The sequence below is a fragment of the Alosa pseudoharengus genome, unplaced genomic scaffold, assembly GCF_046254945.1.
Source record: "Alosa pseudoharengus isolate Yale_2024_CS ecotype anadromous, Long Island Sound unplaced genomic scaffold, YU_APseudo_1.1 YU_APseudo_1.1_scf_10, whole genome shotgun sequence".
NCBI lineage: Eukaryota > Metazoa > Chordata > Actinopteri > Clupeiformes > Clupeidae > Alosa > Alosa pseudoharengus.
The window spans coordinates 18,883,135-18,903,796 of NW_027468565.1; the positions used below are offsets into that span (position 1 = coordinate 18,883,135).

General features: G+C 40.9%; 1 protein-coding gene across 1 annotated transcript in view; it reads left to right on the forward strand.

Annotated features, from left to right (window-relative positions):
- Positions 1 to 20,662, forward strand: part of megf11 (multiple EGF-like-domains 11) — a 152,754-nt gene that overhangs the window by 80,960 nt on the left and 51,132 nt on the right. Inside the window, exon 9 of the mRNA XM_076266581.1 lies at positions 1,654 to 1,817. Within this exon, the coding sequence (XP_076122696.1) occupies positions 1,654 to 1,817 (164 nt within the window). The remainder of the gene's footprint in view (positions 1 to 1,653; positions 1,818 to 20,662) is intronic.

Genomic DNA, 20,662 nt, shown 5'->3' on the forward strand with positions numbered 1-20,662 from the left:
TCATATGTACTGTAGGATATATTCTGAGTTGAAGGTTATCTGTGCAATTTGTTATTGTGATGAAATGCATTAAACACCATGAGTGACTCACTATGTTAGCAATAAAAATATGGTTGTGTTTTGATTAGAATTTCCAAGTTTATTACATGTTAACTGTAATCATGTTCCCATTAAATACGTTAATAAACTATAGTATGGCTTCTTTAATGCTCAAACATGTATTTAGAGAACACTTTTATTTGGTTTTAGTGATAACTTTTGAAATCAACCCAATTTAGGAAAAAATAAGCAAAAATAATCGCTATTTTATGTTAAAATGCTGATTATGCGGCTTAGAACTCAGAATTGAGCTTGGTAAACAAAATATTCAGAATCAGCACCCTCAAATTAGGTAAGAAAGGTGGTTTACTAACTTTTCCTCAAATTTGCCGTCAGAAGTTCTCTTCTGTGAAGCTGCTCTCCCTCTAATCATCGATCATCACTCCTTCAACACACTCCCATGCACGAGCACACACAGACACGGCTGCATGTATTATGTGGGCTTGTGGGTAGGTGGTAGCCTGCTCTGTCTCGGGCGTGCCTCTGTCCTGGCACCATGTAGAGGCGGCGCGAGCACCTCACCACGAGCCAGTCATAGGGTGCCAGTGCCACCTGAATCCTCTCCCCAGCGGTGATGGGTTGGCATCCCAGAGCCAGCTGCGCCAGGCGTCAGTCTCAGTGATGAATAATGTAATGAACTCGGTCAACACCACTCCAGTCTCTCTCTCTCTTCCTGTCTCTCCCTCTTCTCTGCTCTACCTCTTCACTCTTTTTTTTCTCTCTCTCTTTTCATTTCCCTCATCTCTCTTTTTCTACATTTTATTGCCTCTCTCTCTCTCTCTGCTTCTCACTTACATTTCAAACTACCTCTCCTTCATTTACCCTCTCTCCCTTATCTCCACTCTCTCTCTCCTTCTCTCTCTCCATCTCTATCTCCTCTCTCTCTCTCCCCTTCCTCTTTTCATCCTCCCTGAGTCCCCCGCCAGACTCCTGCTCCATGAATATATTCCACTCATTGGCCGTGGCGGTGCTGAGGCAGGGAGGTCACGTGTGATTGGCCGTGGCGGTGATGAGGCGGGCAGCACCCTCACATGTGACCTCCCCAGAGAGATGCTGACCCAGAGGCACCTACGGCTCTGATACGCTCCTGGCCTGGCTCAGAGCTGGCACAGTCTCCATACTGCCCGTCCTCCATGCTGATATCTCGTCCTGGCTCTCTGTGTGGGGTGCAGTGCAGGTGGAGGTCATGTGTAGGGGGGGAGGGGAGGGGAGTCTCCTGTTCATATGGAAGACCTGGGCAGATGCTGAGTCTAGTTGCTTTGTTGTGGCATTCTGTTGGTCAGTAACAGTAGACCAGATTGGACATTTCATATTTCATTATGCTTCTCTCTTTCTCTCTCTCTCTCTCTTTCTCTCTCTCTGCCTGTCCCACTTTCTCTGTGATTCTGTCACTTCAAGTTAATTTAACCTGCTTTCAATTCATTCTGACCCATTCTTGCAACCTCCCCTCTCCCTCTCCCCTTCCCCCCCCCGCCCCCTCCTCCCCCTCCTCCCCCTCTCCCCATCTCTCCCCATCTCTCCGTCCCCCTAACTCTGCCCTTCCCTGTCCCTCAGGTTGGCAGGGTGTGGACTGCTCAATGCCATGCTCCAGTGGCACCTGGGGCCTGGGCTGTGTCCAGTCGTGTCACTGTGCCAACGGGGCGGCCTGCGACCCGCTGGACGGTGTCTGTACCTGCTCCCCCGGATGGAGAGGACAGCGCTGTGATGAGCCCTGCCCGGTGAGCAGAGCAGGCGCACACACACACACATACACACACACACACACACGCGCGTGCACTCACAGACACTCACACGCGCACACACACACACATGTGTGCACTCGCATGCACACACACGCTCACACACACACACATGCATGCATGCACACATGCACACCAGTGGCGGCCGGTGGTTAAAAAAATAACGGAGGAAGAAATGTCCGCTTGATTGGTGTTAGTGGCAAATGTAAGTTTGTGATGGTGTTGGTGGCATATGTGAACGAATATATAGGCCACCTACCCAGACACATTTATAGCAGCAGAATGTACTATGTAGCATTTTAACTGGCAATGTTGTGCAATAAATGCTGTTCTGACATTCTTAGGGGGGGGGGGGGGGGTCTGACCTAAGGAGCTAGGCTAGCATGCAGTAGCCAGAAAAGTTGTGGGTTCAATTCTTGGCTTCCACCATTGTGCATTTGAGCAAGGCACTTAACCCCAAACTCCTCCAGGGACAATAGACTTTGTAATATAATTTAAATATACAAGTCACTTTGGATAATAGTGCTAAATTAATAAATGTAAATGTAAATAAATGTAAATGTAGGTCTAGGAAGCCAGGGTATGGGGGGTTTTTCCTGCCATTAATAAAATTAAAATGAAAACAGTGAAATTAAAATGAAAAACTTGTTTTGCCATTTAATTTTCAAAGTGTCAGTGCAATTATCAATTATGCAATTATCAATTATTTTTATGCAATTATGCAATTATCCTGCCAAATTTAAAAATAAAATGAAATATATACATTTGGCTTTTAATTTTCCTGATAAACACGATACATTTGTGACAAAAATAAATGTCTTTCTCTTCTCACTCTTCCTGCTCTCTCCATTGTACCCATTGTACATTACCTGTGGCCATGGGCGTAGATTTAGGGTGGGACGCTAAGGTAGCCTGGCGAGCCAGACCCACATTAACATGTAGGGTCTGGACACTCACCGTTCGCAGTGCTCAGTCCGAGGGGCGGGATAATCAGTTGTCTTTCAAATTCCCTCTGCACGCAATAGGACAGCAGCAGCGCTATGAGTCCCATGCGTTTCCCACCAGCGGAGCTAGTTGGCTAGTTCAAACGTTTGCCAACTTAATAAAAGCTTAACTCGTGTCACACTGTTCGATGAGTGTGTGCTTCACCTCACTGTGTGTTCACTGTGTGCTGAGTGTGTTTCACTAATTCACGGATTGGGATAAATGCAGAGACCAAATTTCCCTCACAGGATCAAAAGAGTATATATACTTATACTTACTTATACTTCAGACCAGAGCTAATGCTTCAGCAATAGCCGTCACTGAAAAGCTGGGAGTGTCGTTGAACACAGCTGTTCTCACATTAGCTGATTGCGGTAAACATAAACCATTGTTGCCTAATTATCAATTATTCATTACACCTGTGTGTAGTATCTACCATTTTAGTGTTTTTCACATATAGTATTTTGCAGTATTTTTAAAATGCAAAAATACACCAATAAAGTATTTTGATACTAAATACAGAGCCATTTCCTTCAACTCAATAAAATACAAATGACAAAATACTATTTTGTATTTGAAATACATATTACATGTTTCAGAAATACTACCCATCCATGAGAACAGGCAGATTACATCCTTATAGTTGGCCATATGATGACATACTTAGGTTAATACTGTATTTCACCAGTTAGGGCACCAAAATGGCCAGCAGCGGCACTGTGTAGCCTATCTTGACATGTCTTTAAGTTTTGAGTTACAATATACAGGTAGTTCATTTTAATGAGTAGGCCTAAGCCTAAAGTTACAGCATTTCTATCACAATTGACCAGACTTCGACCTTTGGTCTGCTTTAAACAAAATTCTGGCTATGATTGTTCCTTGTATTGCATCATGAGACATCACTGCGCCTATTGCATTCTACTGTTGTTAGCCTTAAGCCTAGCTCAGTTATGTTATACCACATCGCCCTCCATTAGAAGTGCAATGAGCTGCATTGAGCATAATAAACTGCATTTAGAATTCCAAATCCATATTTCTAGATATTTTGGTAAAAGTAACTTAAAAGTAGGCTAATACAATAGTAGTGTAATGCCTTACAATTCAGATACAGTAATATTATAATGTAAAAAATTACTTTGAAATGACAGTAATGAGTAATACATAATACATTACGATTTTGAAGTAAATTGCCCAACACTGATGATAACCACTTTCTATGTGTGTATGTGTGTGTGTGTGTTTGTGTGTGTGTGTGTGTGGAGGGTCAATCAAATTCCATGATTGCCACTGATATGAATGATCTCACAAATCACACAAACCAAATCAAATTGTAAAAAATCGCAAAAGTATCGAGATTCTTCACTTAGTATTGGTATTGAAACAACTAGATGTACCGCAGAGTGGTACAAAATATGACTGCCGCCCAGTCCAGCACATTTTTTCCACAAAAATAAATCACGCTGAAAGGCCTATATGATTCTAACTGTCTCACTGGTATCTGCTAGACAACAAGTACCAAAACATGATTAGTTCATAGATTTCACATGTAAAATTCATTTTATACAACCCCACCCCCATCTTGCCTGTGTGCGTGTACATGTTTATGTTTATGTGTGTGGGTGCGTGTGTGTGTGCGTGCTTGTGTGTGTGCCTGCGTATGTGCCTGTGTTTGTGCATGCATGCGTACATATGTCTACTGTGTGAGTATGTGTCATATGCAGAGGTTAAATTGGGCCGGAGCGCACCGGAGCGCAGCTCCGCCTCCTCAGGTCCACAACACACCCTGCCGGAGCTCAGCTCCGTCTCCTTCAGCACCAAATATTATTATTCCACTAGAATTATTTTTCATCTCCTGGCAAATACATGGCATATGAGACTGAATAATTAGCAAGACTAGCCTAATATTGAACTTCCGTGGCACAGTAAAATCTCAAGTTCAGGTTTAATTTCTCGCGGTGTACTCGTCACACAGATATCACGTGAACGAACGGAATCTAAGCTGTCCAATGATATTAACGGCAAGTGGCTGTGATCAATGGTTCGCGAGAAACTTAACATTGAACTTGTAATGAAATGTAGACCTAGTCATATTTGCATTCTGCACACCTCTCTGCACAAACTTTTCACTCAACACAAGGCGAACCGTATATCACAATAAACAGCAGACCTTGCCGAATACGAGGATATAACGCATACATCTGTAGGCTACAACAAGCGGTTCCCGAGTAATCCGTTTTTTTAAATTGCAATACATTTCTACATGGTCTCCAACTTTGGGCCAAAATTATAATGTATTCTCATCTAAACTATTTAGCCTACAGTATGTCAGTAGAAACGTTTCTGTAAATTGCTTAGCCAGAGTATCCAACCATCATGTTTGTTATATTGCCAGATGCTATAATATAGCCTAATATAATATAATATAATGCTTCCTAATGCCATGAATGCAAAAATATGAGGGAAAAAATCATGAGACGCAAATAATTTTTTCTTGATATAAAGGCTGACATAAGACATATTGCATTTAAGACAAATATTATCACATCTACTTTCCCAGATATGGGTAGCCCAGACTGTCCTGAAAAAAAAGGAAGATATAGCATGTATAGATGCCCATTACAATGACCAATATAACTCAATAACCAATATGACTAGCTTAAGCCTTAGATTAACTAGCTGAACAACACAGGTTGTTTTGCTACAGGCTACTGCATAATTTCATGGAGTGCTGAAATGTACACTATTTTTGACCTATTTTTGAAAATATGCTTTGTGGTTGTGAATTTATTGCAGTATCATAACTATTCTGTGTGTGCATGGTTAAAACTCTGAACCGCAAAATACTTTAGGCTACAGCACAAATATTTCCATCCATATATTTTATAATAATTTTATATAATATTATGTAATTATTAAGTCTAACCTCTGAATTTCTTTTGAAAGTGCACCAGATTGATGCATTTAAACGTTAAAATATACAAAATTTTCTTACGGGGGAGCATGTCCCCGGACCCCCCTAGGGGCTTGTGTCCCAGTGCAGTTTAGGCCTAGTGACACCCCTGATCTATAACGATGAAACGGACCCTGGAAGATGTTTTGAGGGGCGGTAGAGATTGAAGATGTAAACCTAGAACTGTGCAGAATCAGTCATTTTGAAGTAGGCCATAGAAATATGCATTTAGTAGAAAAACCCTAAAGAGAGGCACAACATTAAAGGTAAAAATAACAATAAAGTAGGCCAGGGATGGATTTCTGCACGGGCCTACCGGACCCAGGCCCAGGGGCCCAAGGGGTCAGGGGGCCCTGAAGCCCAAGCCTTTGCACGGAATCATTGCCTCAATATCAACAAATCAGGATAGGCTATGAATCTGATTGAATTTAGTATTGGCCATCCCCAAAATGCACCAGATTACAGGAAATCACCCCCCCCCCCAACAATAGTAGTCCTACCTTACATTAATACTGTAAAAAGAGCCCATTTGGTGTAAAAACACATTGTCATTTTACGGCGCGATTTTGAATGATGACCATTCACCGTAAATAAGGGCTCCCCCTCCTTACAAAAGCCAATTTAACCACTGGTCATATGTATGATTACTGTGAATGTATGTGTGTGCGTGTGTATCTGTTTATGCACATGTGTGCACATGGAATGGGTTAAGATGACCCCTGGAGGCAAACATACAGAAAAAATTGGTCATCCTAGGCCCTACAGTTCTCAAGATATTCACAGAAAACTGTCTCCGGCCACCTACAGGCCAGTTGGTGTATAGCAGCGGTTCCCAAACTTTTTCCCCCGCGGACCACCTTCTACATCCTGACTCGGCTCGCGTACCCCCACCATCCAACACATAAAAAAGTAACTCATTCTATTGACGCATTCCAGGCATCGTTGTTTAATTAGCCGCCCTACATGATAACATAATCAAAATGTGCAACTGGTCTATGAGCTCTCACGTTACAAAAAACAGTGGAGAACCACATTAGAATGGTTAGGTAGCATCTCACTGCAGACCACGCACTGTGGCTTTGGGCAGTCTGTCTCCCAATCCATCATACTTTAGATTTCTTCGCGCAGTCTTTTCTGTCTCGTTCTTTCTTTTATCCCCCTGTGCTCCATCTCCACCTTCATTAGTCTGCCCCCCATCCCATTCCATCAGTATACCTGTGTCCTGCTCTGTTTCTCTCGCTTCTCCTCTTCGATCGCTTTAATTAGGCCATTTGGACAGTGTCCCTGTTTTTAGCCAGTTTTCCATGTTTACGCAGCCTTCTACCTAGCCTATACTTCAACGAAACTAACGCGCCAGATATTCTGGCTGCCCGCAGGAAATCACGTGTAGCCTATTGTGAGTAGCTTATTTTTTGATGAAAACATACCCTATTATAGAGTTTACAAATGATTTCCTTTAATTTCACGTTTCCATATCATTATAACCCGATTCGAAATTATGTATTATTTATGAATTAATTAGAGTATTAATTAATCATTTTTAACTCCTTTCCGCCATTGCCCTTTTCATCTCGCGTACCCCCTAGTGGCAGCTCGCGTACCACCGGGGGTACGCGTACCACAGTTTGGGAATCCCTGGTGTATAGTAACATAAATGTATTTATTGTGTGGCCCCCCATGAGCGGAATTCCACGAAACTTGGCATGCATTCAGAGGGTGTCATAATGATCCTACACTTCCAATTTTGTGCAGTTTTGACTATGTTAGGTCACAGATACCTGCGATTACAACACCTCATTTTTACTTTTTTTTGTTTAACTAGGTGGCGCTATACATGAAATGAGTGGTTATGGAATGGGTTGACATAGCCCCTTGAGATCAACATACAAAAAAAAATGGTCCTCCTAAACCCTACGGTTCTCGAGATATTCACAGAAAACTGTGTCTGCCCTACCCTCCTTTCGGGGGGTCAAGTCCAGTGGGGGGGCTACAGATCAAAAAACGATGGTTCCATGCTATCCATGTGGGGTTACATGCCCACCAAGTTTCGTGTACCCCGGTCTTACAGTGTCCCGGGAATCCTTGACGGAAATTTGGACATGCGCTGCGGTCATAATAATGTTGGTATTGTGACAACAGGAGTTGGGGATGTGTCCCCACCAAAGCTAAGACCAAACCTACGCCCTTGCCTGTGGCTTATTTATAGTGCTTAGGCTGGTTGCAAAGTGAACTAATTATCTAAAACAGTTTTCACATGAGAAAGTGTGCCAGAGAGTTGGCAAAATAGTGCAAATAATAGCCATACATGTGTATAGTTTTGCCAGGAGAGTGTTGATCATTTGGAAATTGAGTGTAAAGCAGTGAGTTGTGTTTACAGTTCCGCAAAAATAGTGCTGTGCAAAGTTCACTGATTGTGCCTACACTCAGTTGTGCAAAGTGTGTGTTACAAAATTGCAAACTGAGTGCAAAGCAGTGTTTGTGCTTTTAGTTTTGCGAACTCAGTGAGTGGTTTTGCTATAAGTATTAATAGTTTTAGAAATTGTGCTATAAGAATCACAGTTGTGTTTCAGCATTCAGAAAAAACTGTAAATAAATGTAAAGGACACAGAATAGTGACAGAACTGTAAGCTCAAATTCAAAAACGTTTGAAGTCTACCCAAACATATGCAAAGGGAATATAAATAAATAGTGTTGCATATAGCCAGCTTAATTAATGTAAATTTAAAGATTATGATTAGCAGTTATGCTTTTTCCATTGATAGTCACAGGAAGCTACGTTGTTGTTTAAACTATTTTGCTTCTAGTCCACGTTACCTCCAGTTTCACTTGCTGCAGGGACGCACACATTGCATGAACGCTTAAGCGTTCTATTTGAGTTCTACATGCTGGAAATCTTAGTTCTCAGATGTAGAACTCAAAGGTGTCTTGACGCCGCCGTCTGTAAGATCAAAATAAGATGTTTTAAATGGAACGCGATCGTATTTAAGACATTAAGATATCCTGTAGATATAGCACTACGACACGCCAATGTTTGATCAGATCAAATGAGACTTCTAAATGAAACACGATGTAGCTAATTAAGCTGTTCAGATCTTTTCCAAGCGTCTTGGAGACGTATGTGTGCTGACTGGGCTATGTCTATACAGTTGATGACACCAAATTAAAAAGTATTTCTGATTTAGCAGTTTATTTATTTTTTTCAGTCCGCGGTTCCATTCAATCTTGCTGCAAATAATCAGACATGTGAAGCACCGGGTATAACTTAAATTCGCGGCTACGTGGACCATAGGTTAATTGTTGAGGAGGCCCATAGTTTGAGAAAAGCTGCAGATCATAGACAGAGAAAGCATAATGCTCTGAGAACAGTAGCCAAAGGTCTAGAAACAACAAGTGCCTTGGTGCGCGCATTACTACATTGTGACAAAAACTGTCAGTCAGACAGTGAATTTTGGTTTACTAAATTAGCATAATGCAGTAGCCTAAAAATTATAATTTCAATTCTACCTGAAATCTGCTCACTGCAGACGTTATAATGCAGACCCAAGCAGCAGCACAGCCTTGAAAGACGCACACTTTGAATTTGATTCAGAGTGGCGCTGGTTCTTCACTGGCTAACTTGATGTGATTTGCTGGATGACCGTTCAATCAAATCAACAGACCTATTTGTGTCTGTCTGTGTGTGCGTTATGGTCAAGGGGGCAGGCGAACGTTCTGAGAGCGTAGACACTATGGCGGATCTGAGGCTTAATTGACCTCTCCAGAATAAGTCCCGCCTCCGTAACTTCCGTATCCATCCAACTTCCGGGCGTGGATTGTCTATGGGAAATAACATGGCGTTTCGAAATATCATACCGGTAAAACATCTGTAGGTAGCGAAGTTGAAAAAGCTGGTGGGCAGATTGGCCTACACACTTCTGCCATCTAGTTTCCACTGGATTTTTTGATTGTACCGAAAATCAAAAAATCCAGTGGAAACTAGATGGCAGAAGTGTGTAGGCCAATCTGCTCAGCAGCTTTTTCTACTTTGTCACCTACAGAGTTTGACAGGTACAATCTTTCAAAACGCCATGTTATTTCCCATAGACAATCCACGCCCGGAAGTTGGATGGATACGGAAGTTAGGAGGCGGGACTTATTCTGGAGAGGTCTATAGTAGACCAGTTCACCTAGCCATCCCCATTGAAGCCCATTCAATTTTAGCGCCACTTTGACATCAAATAACGTTACCGCTGAAGCGTTTTAAGCCTTTATATGAACTTTTTCTATTTCCGGAGTAATACAACATTGTGTGATTGACATCATAACCTCGTAACTAGGGTTGGGCACCGAAACACGGTTCTAATATGGCACCGGTGCCGACACAAACGGTAATAACTGCATCGAATAATAAAGTGGATTTCGGTGCCTCATTTCGGTGCTTAAATAGCGTTTTTTTTTTTTGTTTTTTTTAATACAAGGCATCACTGCATGTCATGCGCCATCTCTAACGTCTTGCCCTGATAGCAACACATACAGTTAGCTAACATATGATAAACACTGGATGTATAAACCAGAGGGGTGCACCACATAGGCGAGTGGACAGTGTTTGACAGCTTGCATGAGCCCAAGTAGCTTACTTTAAAGCGATATCGCAAGCTCCTGTCAAAATCTAGCAGTGGGCCTAACTAACTACACACAAGCAAAAGGCTATGAAACAACATCAACAGTAGGTTAGCCTATACATTACACAATATCCTTGCTAATGCGCTAACTGACATTTATTTGAAATGTTATCAGCAAAGTTGTAAGGTGAAACTTATTTCACGGTGTTAAACAACATAATGGCATGATATTAATCTTTCATGTGCATGAGGTCCATATAGCATCACAATGAATATGAAGATCATGTTAAAAGTTAGCTGGCAAAAAGTAGGTTACATACCTTATGTCACTGAGCTGTCAAAGAGGCTACGAAACCACCTCCGTAGGCTACGTTATCGCTAATTAAACTCAGCTGACTGGTGTTAGCGCATAGCCATAGTTGCTGTTAAAATGCCTACTAGGCTAGCGCTGGGAATCTAAACACTTCAACAACGACATATGTAGCCTAACATGTTCAAAACTACTGCGTGTCAGACATGACATTTCTTGAAGCATTTGGGAACACACTGAATTAACTGGAAAATAGAGTCCCTGTTAGATTAGCTTGCTTGCAAATGCCGTTGTCCATGACCTGGCAGTTTTATGGCAAGCGGTTTTAACATACATTATGGCAAACCGCCTACACTGGGTAAACTTGAAAGCAGAGAGCTCACCATTGTGTGTGCATGCATGGCAAGCTGTTTTAACGTTTAAATGTTTTATTCGTAGGAGCAATGAGATATTGATAGTAAATTGAATATAACAGTTCAATTTCATGTTCAAATTTGTCTTATCAATAAAAAAAAGCAATTCATGCTTTAGACCATTTTAATTTAAAACATTTTAAAAACAAAGTACCGGTTCAGGCACCGTTTCGGCACCGGCACCGTTTTAAAAGTATCGATTTAGCACCGGTATCGGATAAAACCCAAACGATACCCAACCCTACTCGTAACTGACTTACAGACTGAGTAATAAACTTTTTCCGAAATCAATGCTAAAGTGACGTAATAAGCATACAGCCAGAGCGGGTGAAAGCGTCGCACAGGAGCAAAATAACCGTATTCTCTGGATAAGAACGAAAGCATCGGAGCACAACATTTCAGCGAAGTTTTGATGAATTGACAGTAGCCTAGGCTATGAATGTGGCGAGTGCTGTTATTAAATCACATTTATCTATGAACAACTAGGACATTTAGAACAGTAATGTAGACATGGTGGTAACTAAGTAAGTGGCTACATACGCAATCTCTTGGTGCAGCTATCACAAGAGTTACACAAGTCAGACTACGTGCCTACGTTAGATTTACGTGCCCTGAGCCTGCGCAGAAAGCCTCGTCGACTAACAGGAAACGTTTGAAATTTGCTTCACCCACCTCGATTGACGTCTACGTGATGACTCTGTCCATATCTTTTACTGTCTATGGTTATGGTAGATACGGTTCTCTCTTTACGGGAGCGTTTATTTCCATATTTTACTTTTATTTTAATCTGACAAAAAGTGTGGGGGATAGAATTGTGTTCCAGCAAAAGTGTGTACGTTATAACACCCACATCCCCCACGCTTGCTACGCGCCTGTCAGCACGTCTTCTCACGCTGACAATGTCAGTAGGGCCTACCTTGTTTCCTACTGTCCAAATTATATTTAACATAATCTCTAAGAAGAATGCTTAAATCTATACAAGCATTTTCTCAACTGCAAGAGAAAAAAACACGGAGGTTGGCGCTTGTTAGGCTAACAGTAGGCCTACTGATAGCATAATGCTAGCCTAGGGGAGAACTGGTAGGCCTAGCCTACAATTGTAACAGCGGTACAAATGTATCAATGTTTTATTCTCAAGATATGGTGTAGCTACGGAAAGATCATAGCATGTAATTCTTACAGCCATCCAAACATGAATGGTCTACTTAATACGACCAGAGATTTTTAAAAAAAAAGGTGCAAAATTCAAGCATCGCGATTTTTTTTTTAAACCGCAACTGTTTATGTTTGCTTCGTGAAATTTGAGCGTGTGGACTTCAATCACATGTCATTCATATCTTCAGTCCCTCTGTTTCAAGTTAACATGAGTGCCATTTATATAGTCATAGCAAATGCAATTAAATGAAAATAAAAACATGACCTGTGTGGGTCAGTTGTAACCCGTCTCTATGGCAAAATGAACTGATTTTTTCGCGCAACACTTCTGATTGCGAGTTATGGATTTTGATTTTTGTGCCGCGATCACACTCAATTAAAGTTAACAGAGCAACTTGAAATATCACTGTTGGACCAAATGCTTCAGACCTGTAAGAAATAAGCAGTTTATCAACTATATTTACTGGTTTTATCAAGTGGACAAAAATAAGCATAAAGGTGAGCTAAGATAACACTGTGACATATATATGGTCTGCAATGGCTAAAGCAATAAATTAGCTTTAACAGTCATACATTTGGACTTTTTTGCTGATTTTATATGAAAACAGAAGCTCTTTGTTTAAGCCAGCAGGATTCAAGATTTAAGAGCTGTTACATTCATGACGCTATACTGTTACAACTGTACTGCACTTTTTTATGGCTGCGTCAAGGTTGTAACAGGCCTACATGCCGCTGTTAATTAAAAACATGCACATAAACAATAGGCTAGGCTATATAGAGGCCAATATTATGTTATTATATTATATTATTGTTGCATGTTCCCTTTGGGACTTGCACAGGCTACTAAACTATTAAAGAAAATACCGAATGATCTATAGCCTACTTAGATTAGGCTACCCAAGAAACGCCGATGGTGTACAGATTCTAGAAGGCTAGGGGGGAAGGGACATGATTAACGTGGGCAGTAGTCCAAGGAGGATACGCTTTATAGAGTGAAGCATTGTTCCTTGAGAAAAATTGAACTCAATAGACGGACACAGAGAGGACGGGGAATGACGAGCTGATGTTGGGCTGAGCTCAACGTTGCGCTCCGCCCCACATTGAGCCCAGCCCCGATCTGCAAGCTGCAGCCAGGGGTACTTGCTTTATAATGGACTTCAATGAGGGGCTTGAGGAGGAAGCTCCTCCATACAGTAATTTTCAATTGCGATAGGGCGTGCTGTTGGCATTTTGACCTAGGGGAACGATTTTGTTCATTTAAAGTGTTCAAATAGTAATATATTAACAGTAATTTATCAGAATAGTAATTCACTTTATATATTTTTTATTTTTCTCTGAAATTTCCTCAATGAAGGAGCCTCCTCTAATGCACACGCACACACACACGCATGCATGCGTGCACACACAGACACACACACACACACACACATGAAAACGAAAATTAGAACAGATGAAACCGTACTAGCGTAGCAGTGAAGTATACTCTACACTCTAAGAAATGGAAGTACCAGTGTGTACCTAAGTCGGTACAAATGCTTGTCGCTGGTCGCCTTTTGAAGAACAATAATGTACCCATGAATGCAGGTACATTTGTGTACCCTAGCCATCTGTACCCATCAAGGTACATTTGTGTAATGACTAAAATGTACCTGTATATATCATTATCACATAGTACCTAGAGATGCACCGATTGCAATTTTCTGGGCCGATACCGATTTCCCATAGAGTTCCGATTTCATTTCTTCTAACCATTTTACAGCACACACACAAATAGTTATTTTCTATCTTTTCTTTGATAGAACATGTTAATATAGACATGTAATCAACTTATCAATAATGAAATGGCTGTTAAAAAAAATGGAACCGGTGAGCAGACAGATTCTTCTTCAAGTCTAACTTTAGCTGCAGTATCAAATTATGGATTAAGTTAAATTATGGAACACCCATTTTATTCTTTTCACATCCAATATCCAACTAAAGATATAAGAACAATTTTCATGATAGGCCTACATTTGAACATGCTACCATGTCATATTTTCATATGCATTGATGAATTTATGGGCGAGGGAAAAGTGGTAGTAGCCTATCACGCAATCAACAGGGGAGAAGTGCTAATAGCGATTAGGTGCTCCAACATATGAAAACAGTGCACGTCTGTTTTGCGGTGAAAAAATTAAATCCAAATTCCGGTTAAATGCATCAATTAGGCTATATAAACTTTCAGAGACGGCTGATTCAGTATTCAGAGCATCAATTTTCTTCATTGTAGGCTACTATGTCAAAAGCAACTTTAACGTTTGTTTATCGTTTGTTCACTTCACGGCATCTACTTCTCAATCTGCTAGACTAGGGTATTTTATAGCCCTAGTCTACGTGCAGTAAATACTTCGAGTATTTTTTTTTTAAGTGGAGTAGAACTACTAGGGCTACTGTATGTCGCTGCTTGTTGACATCTTATTATGTAGCCTATGATCGCTAAACTTTGATTATTTTTAATGTCGCAATCGGTTATCTCCGTTCAGCAGCGCTTGTGGTTCAGCTGTGGGCACGCAATTAGCGGCAGTGACGGGCGGTGATGAGCGATGTTTACGTAGCCTAATGAAGTGACAGCTTAGTAAATTCCACGCAGTAGGCCAATAGCAAAGCACAGCGTTTGCTGCATAGAAAAACTCAGTAGCCTATTAGCGCTTTCTTTGTAGCCCTACATCCAGTCCTGAGTGTTGGTTGCTAGCTTCTTCAAACTTTGCAAACTCAGCTGGGTGTTGTTACAATTGCGGCGCACGAGTGCATTTGACCGGCATAAAATCGGCATGTCTCAGACTGACCGGCCGGTCATGGCCGATCACGTGAAAATCGGCCGATTCCGGTCACCAGCCGATCTATCGGTGCATCTCTAATAGTACCCTTAAAAGGTACTAATCTGTACTTCAAGGGTACAACCCCAGTGAAAATGTAAGGTGGTATAACTAAAATATATGCACAACCAATAAGTAGCCTACATTAAATGTTTATTCTGGGGATATTACACACAATACTCCACATGAATACAGGTACAATAAATGTTAACATGTTCATATTAAAAACACATTCATATCAAAACATCAAAGTATCTTATATCCATATCAATATACATATTCACATAAAACATGTTATGACTCTTAATGTAAGTGTAAATAATAAAACACTTTGGTTTACAATATTTTGCCTGAGTAGCCACATTGTGTTTATATGCAGAAGGAAAAAAATATATTCATTTGCACGATAGCACTAATAACACCTTTATATGATCTATAAAATACCAATATTTGAGTTAGTAATCACTCCAACAAACCTTGTATGCTTTCAAGTTCATGTTAATACTCATGTATGAGTGATGAAAATACAGTATCTGCTTGCCATAACCATTACACGTTGCAAAATTAACAAAGTCCTTGCAGTAACTTAGTAGCTATGATCTCCCCGTCTGGGACAAATATCAATGTATGCTATTCGTACCCCGGTGCACACGTGTTCTATTAGTACCTCGTCTGGTACAAATATCAGTGTATGCTATTCGTACCCCGGTGCACACAGCAAAGTGTTCTATTAGTACCTTGTCTGGTACAAATATCAGTGTATGCTATTTGCACCCCTGTGCATTTAATCTGGCATATTGATCACACAATGTAATAATATATATATTTTTTTAAAAACAAGCAACATGTTTTTTTGTTGTTACATAACAGAGTGTGAATAGCTCAGCTGTGTAATAGACACTCTGAATAAGGTATGCTGTTTGCATCAATGTACAGTTAGAAGTGGATGCTATTCGTACCCAGGTGTTTATAGTACTGCATGCTATTTACACCCTGGTGCATGAACTAGCTAATTGTTGCAATCAAAACTTCCGTTTGAGAACCGATTTCTTGTTCAAATTGCGCGCCTTCTCTCCAGAGACGTTGGTACACATGCACACTCACTCCGCCAAAAAGCATCACACGGGAATCGAACCCCAGTCTCCCGTGTGCCAGCCCTTGCCTATGACCACTGCACTATCTACTTTGACAGAAGTTGAAGTTTGCAGGTAAACTTATAGTTTATAGGCCTGAACATCAAATTTATGTTAGCTAACAAACTGACGGTTGTATGTGTTCACTGAACAAAGATTATGAAAATAAAACACAACTTTTCCATCTCAACTTTAATTTGAACAGATATTAGTGCTGAAACCGTTCAGAATTCTTCACTTTCTGCTGACGAAAAAACGAATGTCGGCCATGTTTTTTGGGCACGCGAGCAACATGTTTTTGTTGTTATGTAACAGGGTGTGAATAGCCCAGTTGTGTGACCAAGGGTACGAATAGACACTCCGAAAAAAAAATCTAAAAGTTGTCTGTATTATTATAATTTGCATAATTTATTATGCAATACTTTTCTATATGTATTTAACATCAATAAGAAAAATACCATTACAAAAAAAACACCAAGTTGTGTAACTTACGTAGCCATTAGATCCTTTAGTAAAGGTAGGTAAGCTTACTTCCAAGTGGCCATATTACATCACATATTATAAGTAAGCTTACTTACTTCTAAGCTTACTTCCAAGTGGCCATATTCTGCCTTGGTGGGTATCTGTGAGAAGGATTAACGTTAGATTTACATTAGACCATTATCAAGCTCTGAGTAACTTTATAACATTATAGAATGGTTCTGAGTTGCTCCCTCTAGCTTCTAACTAGATAAGCAATGACAAACAGGATGTTCTGGTGAACATAGGCAACTCAACTAATTCATTTTCACCTGAACAAAATGAGTGTTGAGAGTGATCATGCTTACTGCATGTATGCACATACGAGGCTTCTTTCACCTACACTACTGTTGATATTAACCTTTAAACACTGTTCGTTGCTACCCCCCTTAATTTACTGTTCGCGGTCAAATTTGACCGTACAGTTTTAATTGCTCTTATTTGTAGGAGTGCATGTATGGAGATGTCTTAAGGGGCTATCACATTGTACATGGTATGCGCTGCGCTCACCGCTAGGTTGCTCTTGGTTGAGGTAACGTCCCAAAGATTTGTGTTGTGCTTGCCGCTGGGCTCAGCGCAAAATACCAATGATTTACATACAGCGTGCCGCGGTACAACCTGATTAAACTTCGACCGTGGCACGCGCAAGGGCGGCAAAGTGGCAAAACTTTAAAGGAATTATCCGGAGTAAAATGCACTTTAGATCGATTTCCGGATGATTGGGGGTACATACGTTGAGTTGACATCAAAATTATGTCATTCGGATGTGTTTTGAGAAAGTTCGATTGTACCGTTTTCAGTCACAACTCGTAGCCTGGAAGTGAGCGGGGCATTTCAATTGCGCCGCTACAAAACTCTATTTTTGTACCTCTTCTACAGTTCCAAACAACATAACACTTACGTGGTAGTGAGTAGAGGGTCCCTAAAGCCAAACCGAAGTATCCCGAGGTCTTTATGTGGTCGAATAGAGAGTCCAGAATGAATTTCATCAAGCCAGTACCTTTCCGAAAATGTTGCCATCTTTGCCGCCACCTTGAGGGGAAAGTCCGTAGGAGTCTTATTGCTGTGTAACACGCTCTGGAAATTCACAATTTCGTCGCCGTTTTAAAAAAAAAAAAACATAGTCCAGTATTTCTTTCGAAATTGAAACGAAGTTGTATGGACTGGACTATGTTTTTTTTTTTTTAAAACGGCGACGAAATTGTGAATTTCCAGAGCGTGTTTGAAATGCCCCGTTCACTTCCAGGCTACGAGTTGTGACTGAAAACGGTACAATCGAACTTTCTCAAAACACATCCGAATGACATAATTTTGATGTCAACTCAACGTATGTACCCCCAATCATCCGGAAATCGATCTAAAGTGCATTTTACTCCGGATAATTCCTTTAACATAAATTAAAAATGTACACTATAAAAATAGTAATAATAATATTTTTTTATGTGTATATTTTTAAGATTTGTTGCCTCAATGGATGTTGGTATGGTAGTCAGGGCACATACTCTACCATAGCGCTGGCATTTTGTAAAACTTCATGAAGCACACTCATGCACTTCACACAAACAGGTTCCCCTCTTCCATCCACAGACAAAGGGTGCCTCACTAATGCATCGCCTTTCTTTCACCCTCATACAGGTGTCAACCTGACCTAAGGGTCCCTCATACAGCTCTTATTTTGAGCACACTTCCATTAGCATCACAGCAAGCCCTTTCACTTCTGGCATTATATATTCTTTTTTTGGGGGGGCTTTTTATGCCTTTAATGACAGGACAGTGGAGAGTGACAGGAAGCGAATGGGAGAGAGAGTCGGGTCGGGGTGGGATCCGGAAAGGACCACGGGGCAGGAATCGAACCCGGGTCGCCGGCGTACAGTGCAGGTGCCCCAGCCAGTCGCGCCACAGCTGGGGCCCACTTCTGGCATTATGTAGCGACAGGAGAAAGCAGTCACCCCACCTGGCCTCAAACCCCAGTACAAAACCTGCACTCTGATTGCATTTTATTTGTAGAGCACTTTATCATGTACTCAAAGCACTGTGACTGAACATTGTAGGATAAAGAAGGGAGGCAGGCAGGATTAAAAGTAAAAAGAAAGTAGAATGAAAGAATAAATTAGGAGGCACACATAAAGCACAAGCAGTTGCAAGTGTGGAAAGAAACAGACATATGCCAGCATAATTAAAAAGTAAAGTATTACATATATAACTCTGTTTCTAACAAATGCAGACAATACATTTGCCAGTTTACTTAAAAGTATAGGCAATATAATTGCTCACATGGTTCCTATAATTTACACAAGATTGATTTGCAGTGTTGGGAGGGTTACTTTCAAAACGTATTCCGTTACTGAATACAGAATACATGCCCAAAAATGTAATCTGTAACGTATTCTGAATACTTAGATTACTTCCGCATTGAATTGCATTTTATAAGTGTAGGAATGCGGCCATCAAATCCTGCTTAGGCCTACTAAACAGGCCTATTCTGGTGTGTTCTTCTGTTCCAAATGGCTGAAGTGTTAGGCCCACATAGGAGAATGTAAAGTCAACTAAGCTACCTGATACAACTTTAAAATAGCAAGATGACCACTAAAACTACTGTACAGCAGGCGACTAGGCTAATTAAAACAAACTAAATAAATAGGCTATAAGGGCGTAGCCAGAAAATATATTAGTGTGAGATTTTTCGGTGGCATCAACCCAGTACAAGTGGAACGCATATGACAGGTGGAACGCAAATGACCTGTAAATGTAAACACTATCTAGGCTACTGTATATCAGTGCTCTCAAAATGAACGTGATTGCGTAATGACAATCAAAAACCGCACATTAAAATATGCTAGCCTACTCGCAAGAATAATTCTTCAGAGGCTGCACCATATAATTCATTTTAAAACGTAAATGTAGATTAGGAAATTTTTTTTATCCATAAAGCTATTTTAAGTTAGAATAAAAAACTTAGAATGCAGTGCCTATTTTAGAGATTGGTTTAATTGTAGGTCTAAATCAACACGTGAACTAGGCTCTGTTTATTGATTAGCAAACTGTGTAACCGATTGGCCGAAGTAGCCTGAGCTATTAATACTTGGGAAAATATCCTTTGAACAGACATCAGGAACCGCGATCAGTGAGGAACAGGAGTTACCTCCACTTACTTTACTCCTAATTTGCTGAGTCATTTCAGGGTCTCCGATGACGCGTCCATAATGCACGCTGGCTGCGTTTTGAGGCTAGTGCAAGACGGCGGGGCTTGGATTTGAACATGGAAATCATAGATTGCTTTCAGGAGCTTCTGGGAAATGGAGTTGCCTTCATTTATTTAGAGAGTGAATAAACTTATGAAACAGAGAAGTATCGTCATGTAATCCATTGATTTCAACAATGTAAAATAATCTAAATACCAACTATTTAACTTGTAACTGTATCGGAATACAGTTACTCATAATTTGTATTCTGAATACGTAACGCCGGTACATGTATTCCGTTACTCCCCAACACTGTTGATTTGTTTGGCAGGTGTGGTTCACATTGGGAGAGAAGCAGCCTACATTAGTTCAAGAAAACACTGGGCTCCCATAATTTACTCTAAGCTTTCTTGTGGAAAGTATGATTCTTGTGTAGAATGGGCACACAAGCACAGGAAAGTTGTAGGAGTGCGTGTATGGAGATGTCTTAAGGGGCTATCACATTGTACACGGTATTCGCTGCGCTCGCCGCTAGGTTGCTCTTGGTTGAAGTAACGTCTCAAAGATTTTTGTTGTGCTTGCCGCTGGGCTCAGCGCAAAATACCAATGACTTACATGTACAGCGCGCAGAGGTACAACCTGATTGAACTTGACCGCGCCACGCGCAAGGGCGGCAAAGCGGCAAGATGCCGCTTGTGCTGCGCTTTGCTGAGCGCAGCGGC